This window comes from Lepus europaeus, chromosome 16, assembly GCF_033115175.1.
Source record: "Lepus europaeus isolate LE1 chromosome 16, mLepTim1.pri, whole genome shotgun sequence".
Classification (NCBI taxonomy): domain Eukaryota; kingdom Metazoa; phylum Chordata; class Mammalia; order Lagomorpha; family Leporidae; genus Lepus; species Lepus europaeus.
In genome coordinates, this window is record NC_084842.1 from 12,276,560 (window position 1) to 12,288,991 (window position 12,432).

Sequence of the window (12,432 nt, forward strand, 5' to 3'; positions counted from 1 at the left end):
GGCCGGCACTGCGGCTCACTAGGCTAATCCTCCGCCTTGCGGCGCTGGCACACCGGGTTCTAGTCCCAGTCGGGGTGCTGGATTCTATCCCGGTTGCTCCTCTTCCAGGCCAGCTCTCTGCTGTGGCCAGGGAGTGTAGTGGAGGATGGCCCAAGTGCTTGGGCGCTGCACTCCATGGGAGACCAGGATAAGCACCTGGCTCCTGCCTTCGGATCAGCGCAGCGCACCGGCTGCGGTGCACCGGCCGCAGCGCACTGGCCGCAGCAGCCATTGGAGGATGAACCAACGGCAAAGGAAGACCTTTCTCTCTGTCTCTCTCTCTCACTGTCCACTCTGCTTGTCAAAAAAAAAAGTTAAAAAAAAAAAAAAAAAGCGGAACAGCTGGGGCTTGATTGACACCCACACGGGATGCCGGCATTGCAGGTGGCATCTTTACCCACTATGCCATGAAGCTGGCCTTTGTTTATTTTTTTTTTTTAAAGCAGAGTGATAGAGAAGGAGAGAGAGGGAGAGGGAAAAGAGGAGAGGGAGGGAAAGAGGGAGAGGGAGAGGGAGAGGGAGAGGGGGAGAGAGAGAGAGAGAGAGAGATTTTTCTATCTGCTGGTTCACCTCTCTAAGCCCACAACAGGAACTGGGCTGGGGCATACCAAAGTCAGAAGTTTGGAACTCCATCTGGGTCTCCGAAGTGGGACGCAGGGAACCAAGCATGTGGGCCATCATCTGATGCTTTCCAAGGTACAATAGCAGGTAGCTGGATCAGGAGACTTATACTGGCACTCCAATATAGGATGCTACTGTTGCAAGTGGCAGCTTAACTTGCTGCGTCACCAAGTTGTCCCCAGTATTCAAAACTTAGGTAAGTAAGCTATACATCCTTAATTTCTTCATACTACAAACGCAGTATTTATAAATCAGGTTGTTTTTTTTTTTTTTGGGGGGGGGGATCCATACACAAGCTTGAACTGTCAGAGCATCATGGGCTAAACAAATTATTTTTAAAGGAAAACACCTTTTATTCCAATTTGAATCAATTATTTCTCTTTTTAAAAATTTTTAGTGTATATGAAAGGCAGAACAACATAGAGAAATTGTCTATCCACTGATTTACTCCGCAAATGCCTGCAACAGTCAGGGCTGGGCCAGGCCAAAGCCAGGAGCCAGGAGCTCCATTCAGGTCTCCCACATTTGGTGGCAGAGCCCCAGGTACTTGAGTCATCATTCACTGTCTCCCAGGGTGCACATAAGCAGGAAGCTAGATTGGATACAGAGGCAGGATGTGATCCCAGGCAGTCCTGAGGTATGGGATCCAGGCATGCCAAGGGGCAGTGTAACCCACTTTGCAATGCCAGCCTCCAAATCAATTATTTCTAAAATAAAAAAATTTTTTTCATAAAATTATAATGTATAAACATTTGCCTATGGTGTTAAACCACTGCTGATAATTTGGTAAATATATAAAGTTAATGTAATTTCTAGATATAATTAGAGAAGTCATATATTTTCTTATTCATCTCCATAAGTGCACATATTAACTCTAATCTTAAAAATATCCTGCTTGACACCTGTGTATCTGGCAGTAGGAGGTATCTAGTTTTAAAGATGCACCTTGTTTTGCTCCAACTTTCCATGTAAAAAAGTGCTGAAAATACCTGCTGGGGAATTAAAAGACAACATTGGCTGCACTCCTAACAGGATGTTAAGAGATCATATTACCACTAGTTTGGTGGCAGGTCCCTTGGAAGCCCTTAATTTTCCAGTTATATGCACATAAAGAATGGGAGGATGAAATTATTCAAAATACTATCTAGGTACCTCATTAAGGGTCTTGTTTAGTTTGTTACTGAGCATAGTTGAAATCTCAACCCCATAAAAGAATTCTATAAACACAGAAAAACTAAAGGAATTAAAAACACGCAGACTCCTTTCAACATCAAGAGTTACAAACACAAAACCTGTTTAGCAAATGACATAATATGAAAATGCAGGAAAGATACAGTTTCTCAATTCACAAATCCTCCTTCAAGCAGAGACTATATTATAATACAGAAAACTTCTCAATCCAAGATTATGCAAAATTAGATTTCAAATTTGTTCATTAAAATGCTGAATTATGTGATAAAGCTAAAAACAAATGAAAATAACACATCTGAATCATTAATGTGGTGCGCACTCCTTCATTTCTAGCTATCATTTGTAACTCAACAATGTTCCCTCCAGTAACAGGGTATGTTTTATCAGTGAAAAACAAGAAAACAAAAGTAGAACCTAACATCAATCAGTGATATCTCAGACTACAAATGCACTACCAAAAGACAGAAAAGAACTTATGGTTACCACAACCTTTTAAATTTTCTAGATTTTGGCTTCAGAATTTGGTTACAAAAATATATTTTCATATTAAATGTGTAAACTACATAGAGTATACAGACAGACGAAATAGTGCTTAATAACTAAATTTGTTCTCTATTATTTTTTATAATTTTAATATTTATCTCTGAACAAAAATTTATTTAAAACTATATTGTGTTTGGTGGTGATGTTACTAATATTTTAGTCATAATCATCACCAAATATTTATCTCATTTCCTGATATTTGTTGAATTAGGTTGGTCAATCATAAATAATTTTCCATGTTTATATATTTGGACTGATTTTAACTTATCTAACATCAGAAATTTAAATAGTTACACTCTTGTAGCTATGATAGAGTAAAGATACTATATATGTAAAATTATTAAACTAAACCAATTTATTTTACTCTCAAGTTAGAGGTTTATTAAAAAACCCATATCAAGATTAGAAATTGCATATTTATTCCTTTTAATTTAGTTTGTAGTACAACATTAACAAAAAGAAAAACTTGCTCAGTATAAAAAAAGAAAAACAGGCCGGCGCCATGGCTCAACAGGCTAATCCTCCGCCTTGCGGCGCCGGCACACCGGGTTCTAGTCCCGGTTGGGGCACCGATCCTGTCCCGGTCGCCCCTCTTCCAGGCCAGCTCTCTGCTGTGGCCAGGGAGTGCAGTGGAGGATGGCCCAAGTGTTTGGGCTCTGCACCCCATGCGAGACCAGGATAAGCACCTGGCTCCTGCCATCGGATCAGCGCGGTGTGCCGGCCGCAGCGCGCTACCGCGGCGGCCATTAGAGGGTGAACCAACGGCAAAGGAAGACCTTTCTCTCTGTCTGTCTCTCTCACTGTCCACTCTGCCTGTCAAAAATAAAAATAAAAAAGAAAAACTTGCTCAGTTATTGACCTCAAAAACAGTGCTAAAACAATTTTGCAATTCTCTAGGTCTCATTCCTACCTCTGAAACAAGGTAGCAGAAGGAATGGAAAAATCTGATTTCCAATTTATGCTTCAAATCAAAATTTCCATAAATTTAAAATTATATTTTTAGAAAAAAATTAATAGCACTTCAATATTTAAAAAAGATTTTATTTTACTTGTTTGAAAGACAGAGTTACAGAGAGAGGCAGAAGCACAGAGAGATCTTCCATCCACTGGTTCAATCCCCCAAATGATCTCAACAGCCAGGGCTGGGCTTGGCCAAAGCAGGAAGCCAGGAGCTTCTTCCAGGTCTCCCACATGGGTGCAGGGGTCCAAACAATTGGGCCATCTTCTACTGCTTTCCCAGGCACATTTGCAGCGAGCTGGATCGGAAGTGGAGCAGCCAAGACTCGAACCAATGCCCATATGGGATGACGGCTCTGCAGGCGGCTGCTTTACCCCTATGCCATATTGCCGGCCCCAACACCTTAATTCTTTACCATAGCCAAATAAAACAGAAGCTGTCAATATTTTTACTTATTATACTGTTAAATATCCCTCTACCATTTTCTCCTCACAACAACAAATTGGGATTAGAACACACATTTTATATCATTCAATATCTGCCCAAGAATTCTTTAGTACACATGTAACCACACAGAAAAGATCACAGCCCATCTGAATTTTTGATGCTGCATGTTTCTATAAAATATAGGTTTTGAAACTTTCTTCTTACATCTTTACTAATGGCCCATATTCTTAATTAGCTATTAAAAGGGATAGAATATAAAAGTAGTCAAATTTAGAGGTATTTTTAAAATGCCATAGATTTTACCCCCAGTCATCATCAACATTATATTCATTACCCCCATTTACCAACCACCTGCCATATGCCTGGGTTTTTTTGTGCAGTATCTAATTGATTACTCACAATTCTGTAAGAGAGGCAAGATTATCCCTCCCTACTTTACAAATGGGGAAACTGAGGCTTGGGGAGATAGAGAAATTTACCTAAGGACATGCAACTAAGAAGTGGGAGAGCCAGGATGGGAGCACAGACCCGTCTTCTGCCACAGCCCTTGCTCTGCCAACCAGGACACCATCAGGACTAAAGGAAGGTGGACGGCAGTCACAGCCAGCAGAAGCCAAAGGGGAAAACCGCACAGACTCAGTATTGTCTACAGCTCAGCGTCTCAGGAAGAAGCGCACTTCTCTGAGAACTGAAAGCCAACACATTTAGAAGAAAAAAACAGTTCCCAAGTATTAAATCAAGAATGCATTTGAGCTTTTGGCTTTCCCTAAAATGCTGTCTCATTGGAGAAACACATTTACACAGCTACAACTCTAACCCTACAAAGTAATTACTAGCTTCCTTCCTGTCTTAAATTCTAGCAAAATTTAGCTGCCGGAATGGGAAAGATTTGCCCAGAAGACTCAGCTACTTTCTCACACGAGGCCTCAAGCTGAGTTTCCTGGATATCCATGCAGTCCAGGTTTTGGCCCACAGGTCTTCAAATTTAGAAACCTAATGTCATCTTAGCATAGACACATATACAGAATGCCAATTTATCAGTTTACAAGTATGAGTTGACAAGAATCACATATTCAGATTGACATGACTAGCGCATGCTCTCCCTGTAGACAGATCTACCTGTGAAATCAGTTTATAAGCAGAAAGCCACAAAGTAATACAGAAACAGAACTAGCTGTTAGGAGCCTGCCTCAAATGCGTTCTTGGCTGTCAACAGGCCCCGAATGTATCTGAAGTCTGTCTCCCTCTCCCCACCCTGGAACTTCGATTAGCGCCACCTGCACACTGTGGATCAATGCCCAGTGCAGGTGGGGGTGTCTGCTCTGTAGACCTTCGCTCAAGTCTGGCTCCAGCCTAGAATGTTGACTATTTTTGCTCTGATCAATTAAGTGCAGTTTGAATTATGCTTTCAGAGTGACCTTATTTCCAAATTCTTGGGGAGGGCCTTATAGTTTTTCCTAGAGGGGAAAGAATTTGAGGTAATAAAAAGTAATTGTTTGCCCTATAGCTTTGGAGATGAGGCTTTTTGTATGGCCACTGCTCTGTTTTGACTTCCTTAAAAAAAGATCAGTTCTGTTGAGTTACAACAAATCAAGTTTCTAACTGAACATTTTTGGGGGGACTCCTCTAGCAGACCCCTATTTACAGAGCAGGCAACTGACAAAGAAGTTAAGAAGAGACAACTGCACCCCGTATCAGAGTGCCAGGTTCAAGTCTAGGCCCAACTCTCAAGTCTAGGCCCAAGCACTTGGATTCCTCCACCTACACAGGAGACCCACACTGGGTTTCTGGCTACTGGCTTCAGTGTGGTCAAGATCTGGCTATTGCAGACGTTTGTGGAGTGAACCAGCAAATGGGAGATATGTGTCCGCCTATGTTTAAATTAAGGATACTGGCCGGCGCCGTGGCTCACTTGGCTAATCCTCTGCCTGCGGCGCTGGCACCCCAGGTTCTAGTCCCAGCTGGGATGCCGGGTACTAGTCCCGGTTGCTCCTCTTCCAGTCCAGCTCTCTGCTGTGGCCCGGGAAGGCAGTGGAGGATGGTCCAAGTGCTTGGGCCCTGTACCCGCATGGGAGACCGGGAGGAAGCACCCAGCTCCTGGCTTTGGATTGGTGCAGCGTGCCGGCTGTAGCAGCCATTAGGGGAGTGAACCAACAGAAGGAAGACCTTTCTCTCTGTCTCCTCTCACTATCTATAACTCTGTCAAATTTAAATAAGTAAATAAATAAATAAAAATTAAGGATCCTAATTTAAAAAAAAAAAACTGATAATAACTTAAAAATTTCTGCAGGTGATCCTGGCATTGTGGCTTAGCAGTCACCTGCGACACTGGCATCCCATAGCAGAGCACTGGTTCTGTTCCTGGCTGCTCCACTTCTTCTTCTTCTTCTTTTTTTTTAAGATTTATTTATTGAAAGGCAGAGTTACAGAGAGGCAGAGACAAACAGAGAGAGAGGTCTTCCATCCGCTGGCTCACTCCCCAAATGGCTGCAATGGCTGGAGCTGGGATGATCCGAAGCCAGGAGCCAGCAGCTTCTTTTGGGTCTCCCACACAGATACAGGAGCCCAAGGACTTAGGCCATTTTCTACTGTTTTCCCAGGTCATAGCAGAGAGCCAGATTGGAAGTGGAGAAGCCAGGACTTGAACCAGCACCCATAAGGGATGCTGGCACTGCAGGCGGCAGCTTTACCCACTACACCACAGAGCCGGCCCCTGCTCCACTTCTGATTCAACTCTTTGGTATTGCGTCTGGGAAGGCAGCAGGACGATGGCCCAAGCGCATGGGCCCCTGTACCCATGTGGGAGACCTGGATGGAGTTCCAGGCTCCTGCTTCCGACTAGACCAGCCCTGGCTGTTGTGGCCACTGGCCATCTTCCAGCAGACGGAAGAACTCTGTCACTCTGCCTTTCAAATAAATCAATCAATCTGAGAAAAAAAAAAAAAGCATTCAGCAGAGCAAGCATGGAGCTTGATCTCCAGGGGCACGGGGGTTTCTGCAGCAGAGTGACTGGAGGAATCCATGCACAGGAGCCTCACAGAACTTGGTCTGTCCCTTCCACGTCACAGTGATGGGCGCCACGGACTGTGCTGACTACAAAGGCGACTCAAGTGAAGCCAGTGACAAGGGATCAGGAAGGGTCAGAGTAAAACCAGGAGTCAGTGAGCTGTGAATGGAAGTGGAAAAAAGTGTGATTTTTTTTTTCAAGTGATGATGTGGAAGTTAGCAAGGCTGAAAGAACACTGTTTGAGGACAGGAGGGGAAGCTGTAGTCTATGGCTACCAAAGGCAGGTAATTTCTCAGCGTACTTTCCTCTGAGTGATCATGGAGAGAGGGACTGTTTTTCTAAATAACAAGCAAGACCAAAGTCAGTGTTCACAGAGCAGAGAGCCAAGGCTGTTAAGGTGAGAAATACGAGCGGATGGCGAGTTCACTTCTGGGTTCAGTGACTCCAGTCCTTCAGGCTGCAGAGCGGCATATGCTTCTCACCTGAGTTGACAGGGGGGTTTCGGATAACATCAGCAATGATCTTCTGAACCTCCGGAGTCAGGCCTGCCCGCTCCATGTCCAGGGGGCAGCCAGCTCTCACGGCCTGGGATAACTGCATGCCAACCGCTGTGAGAGGCAGAATCCTGTTCTCAGCTATGCTCTCCTAGAGAAGGAACAGCAAACACAGCTAGTGAGTGTTTTACAGTTTCCACTGTACTTCATGGAAAGTAGACATCCAACACCTTCAGGTAGTAAATGGTCACTGAGAAATCAACCATGGACTAAACCTTCATTTAAAATGTGCATTTTAACTATTTCATTAAAACTATGCACACTATCAACCTTCACCCAGAATCACCCTTCTCTAATTACTATCAGGGACAGAGAGATAAGTCATTCTATGGTAATTCTCGAAGCTGTCACAACCCTTTGAAAATAAACTGCAATCCAATATTCCATAGATCTGAAACAGCACACGGTGCTTTGGTTACAAATGTCCAAGAAGATAAATCTGACAAGGCTTAGTGATAACATAGGGCTCCTGATGTATTCTATACAAAGTTCTAGAGTAGACTTTAATAGGTTTTAAATTTGCTCTAGACATAAAATACCATAATTTAACAAGGGCTGTTACCATTTTCCTAATATAGAATTTAACATGACCTGGGTGAAACTGAGGAAAACTGCTTATATTTATACACCTTTTCAAAGAAATGTGGCTCCAAATACATTTATGATATATGTTGGGCAAAACACTCTGATATTCTTCTATTACTTTTTGGAGGTCTGAATTTAGACTGCATTTGTGTGAAGCCAGTTATTTTCACAGAATACAGCATGTAAAAGCATTATTTTCAACCTCCAAAGGTAGGTTTTAAATTACTTTCATTAAATGTCTGTCTTTTTCTACTAGAAAGAGTGCACCATGTGTGCATAATATCATGGTTATTTGATACCAGGCATCAGATTACCTGAAACTAAGTGTATTATTGCTCCTGATTAATTAGTCCTTAGGCATGTTTAATTTTGTGGTTAACTGGCAAGCCTTTCTCAGACTCCTGGGAGATAGAGATAATTAACCACCATATCACACAGTAAAATACAACCAAATAATACCTAAAGACATCAATGACAATATACCATTTTCACACCTTTATCCTTGACTACATAAGATGATACATGAAACCTCATATCATGGCTAAGTAACAGAATGCACTGTTTATTCACACAATGTGTTATGAGCTTCAGTTCTATCATCTTTGCATGGGCACTTCAAAAAGTTATTACAGAATGGAATTAAAAGATGTATTTATTTTGATATAAAAGTTTTTGGAAATCTTTACATAGTGTTTTCATAATACACATTTCCCATAGATTATGTATATCCAGGCATATGTAACATGTAACATATAAGTTACTGCATATATGAGATTATACTTAAAATTCCTAATCACCATGTGTTTTAATTAAAACACAGTATAATAAAATTATTTGGTTTTTTGTGTAACTGTGATTTTAATTAAGCAACATTTACTAGTGAGTAAGAGAAACTGTGGACAGTTTAGCCTTATTTATGGTGGACCTTAACCTGGATTAAAAAAAATGTGCAGTACAGCCTAGTGGATGGCGGCACGGATAACAGGGAAGACAGGCTTTGGATCTTATAATTCATTCCAAGTCAATTTAATGTCCGAGAGGACAGGAACTCAAATGAATTAAGCTTAGCTGGAAGCTTCATTCTGTCTCAATTCCATTAAGAGGTCTCACTCTCTATTTTGTATACCAAAAAACCCCACAGCCTTAAGAATTGGTTAGAACAATGAAGAAAAATTAAGTATGGCTATTTTTTACAGTAATTAGGTATTTTGTCAAAGAGCATCAGGCACACGGAAACACACACACACACACACACAATACCAGAGGTACCAGAGGACAGGGTGAAACATGTCTTTTAAAACTTATTTCCGCTCTTTTGTATATCCTTCCAGAGATACCATATATACTTATGATACATATACAAGGATGTGTGACTATCTAGGCAGGCATACACACACACATATAAACACACATTTAGATACTGGCTTTTCATCCTGCTTTGTAGCTTTCTTTTTTACAAAACTTCACATGTCTTACACACTGTTTCTCAACAGTACATATGCTAATGGGTCTTTAACTCTTTTTTAAAAAGGGTTTTAAAATATTGCTGCTGCAAGGTCCCTGAGCTATAAATATGCTTAACAGAACACAAATTATACATTGTTACTTAAGTGACAGAGGTAGACCTAAGAGAAAAAGAAAATGATATTTTAATATGCTTTGAAATTGAAGGCAATCATAAAAGAGTTTTGTAAAGTGGCAGGATATAAAATTAATGCACAAAAATCAACAGCCTTTGTATACACAGACAATGCCATGGCTGAGAAAGAATTTATAAGATCAATACTATTCACAGTAGCAACAAAAAAAATTAAATACTTTGGAATACATTTAAGGAGGTGAAAGATCTGTATGATAAAAATTACAAACATTTAATAGAGAAACAGAAGACGACACCAAGAAATGGAAGAATCTTCCATGTTTGTGGATTAGAAGAATTAATATCATCAAAATATCCATACTGCCGAAAGCAACTTACAGTTTCAACAGAATCCCAATCAAAATACCAATGACATTCTTTTCAGATCTAGAAAAAATGATGCTAACATTCACATGGAAACACAAGATACCCTGAATAGCTAAAGCAATCTTATATAACAAAAACAAAGCTAGATGCATCACAATACCAGATTTCAAGACACACTGCAGGGCAGTTAGAATCAAAAGCCTGCAACTGGCACAAAAAATAGACATGTACACCAGAACAGAACAGAAACTTCAGAAATCAATCCACGCATTTACAAGCAACTAATCTTTGCCAATGGAGGTAAAAATCAATCCCTGGAGAAAGGATGGTCTATTCAACAAATGGTGCTGGGAAAACTGGATCTCTGCATGCAGAAGTATTAGACAAAATCCCTACCTTATGCCTCATACAAAAATCAACTCAAATGGATCAAGGATCTAAATCTGATCTGACCTGATGCCATCAGATTACTAGAAAAGAACACTGGGGAACCTCTGCAAGACACTGGCATAGGCAGATTTCTTGGAAAAGACCGCAGAAGCACAGGCAATCAAAGCCAAAACACACAAATGGTATTACATCAAACTGAGAAGTTTCTGCACTACAAAGGAAAAACTCAGAAAAGTGAATAGATAACCAACAGAATGGTAGAAAATATTATCAGCAAAGTGAATAGATAACCAACAGAATGGGAGAAAATATTAGCAAACTATGAAATTGATAAAAGATTAATATCCAGAATCTAAAAAGAGCTCAAGAAACTCAACAACAAAAACAATCCAGTTAAGAAATGGGCAAAGAACTTGAGTAGGCATTTTCCAAAAGAGGAAATTCAAGTGGTCAAGAGACACATGAAAAATGCTCAGGATCTCTAGCCATCTGGGAAATGCAAATCAAAGCCACAATGAGGTTTCACCTCATCCCAGTTAGAATGGCTTTCACACAGAAATCAACACTCTAATCCACTGTTGGTGGGAATGTAAATTGGTATAGCCACTATGGAAGACAGTATGGAGAAAACTCAGAAATCTAAAAATAGATCTACTATATGACCCAGCAATCCCACTCCTGGGAATTTTCCCAAGAGAAATGATAGAGTTATTCCATATTTATTGCAGCTTAATTCACAATAGCTAAGATATGGAATCAGCCCAGATGTCCATCAACTGATGACTGGATAAGGAAATTATTATATATATATATGAAATACTAATCAGCCATAAAAAAATAATGAAATCCTATATTTTGCAACAAAATATATGTAACTAGAAACCATTATACTTAGTGAAATAAGCCAGTTTCAAAATGACAACTACCATATTTTCCCTGATCTGTGGTAACTAATAGAGTACCAAAAATGCAATGTACAGAAATGAAATCACACTGAGATGTGATGATTGCTCATAGCCCTGTCCCTACTGTTGAGAAACAGTTTTTTTTTTCTTCTTTCTATTTGTTGAACTCTTTACTTAGTCTAGAGTTAATCTTATGAGTTGAAAGTAGATCACTGTAAAAATTAAGAGAGTTTGGAATAATAAAAGCTAGGAGTGTGGGCAGGAGGAAGAGGAGGGTTGGAAGTATCACTATGTTCCTAAATATGTGTATACAAAATACATGAAATTTGTTTACCTTAAATAAAATAAAGTTAAATTTAAAAGAAAAGGAAAATTTAAGAGAAAACAGGACTTATGTAAAGTTAGAAGACATTGACCCCAGGTCACAGTTTTAATATTAAGTGATAAACCACACATTCCTATCAACCAAAATCTTCCTCTAAGTTGAAAGTAACACCTACCACAGACATCTTCTTTTCCTGGAATAAGGAGTAAGTGATGGCCACAGACTGTGAAAGTGAGCATCTTTTATTTCTTGCTACCACACTTTCCTTCTGTTCTTCTTGAGGTTTTGCAGTTGAAAAAAGGTCCGTCTACAGAATTTTAGAAGCAACGCAAATGTTCAGCACTAATATCAATACAATGAGAGACAGAAAATAAATATGACCCATAGCTACTAGGGGGAAAAATCACACAAATAAAACCTTGAAGTCGTGGTCAAAAAAAATATCCTTTTCTTGAGGAGCTCAAAAAGAAGCTGGAGGACCCAGCGTTGTGGCATAGTGGGTAATGCCACTGTCTGTGATGTCAGCATCACATATGAGTGCTGGTTCAGTTCCAGCTGCTCCACTTCCAATCCAGCTCCCTGCTAATGGCCTGGGAAAAGTAGCAGAAGATGGCCCCAGGGTTTGAGCCCCTGCCACCCTTATAGAAGATCTGGATGAAGCTCCTGGCTGGGGCCATTGTGGCCATCTGGGGAGTGAACCAGCAGATGAAAGGTCTCCCTGTCTCTGTAACCATGACTTTCAAAGAAATAAATCTTAAAAAAAAAGTTAGAATTTTTACATTTTGAAGATGGCGGAATAGGCAGGAAGCACACTTAGTCCGGGGGGAGAGAAAGTTTAATATAAGTGGAGATACTGCAGGGTCAAGGAAGAGTAGGGGAAGAAACATCAGCGGAAACTCTT

The 12,432-nt window shown here is 40.5% G+C and overlaps 1 protein-coding gene across 6 annotated transcripts in view; it reads right to left on the minus strand.

Moving 5' to 3' along the window:
• WRN (WRN RecQ like helicase) overlaps positions 1–12,432 on the minus strand; it is a 148,927-nt gene that overhangs the window by 11,666 nt on the left and 124,829 nt on the right. For all 6 annotated transcript variants that reach the window (XM_062213774.1, XM_062213775.1, XM_062213772.1 and 3 more), the window contains 2 exons: positions 11,707–11,838; positions 7,289–7,451 (listed from right to left, as the gene is read on the minus strand). In XM_062213774.1, coding sequence (XP_062069758.1) covers positions 7,289–7,451; positions 11,707–11,838 — 295 coding nt within the window. The remainder of the gene's footprint in view (positions 1–7,288; positions 7,452–11,706; positions 11,839–12,432) is intronic.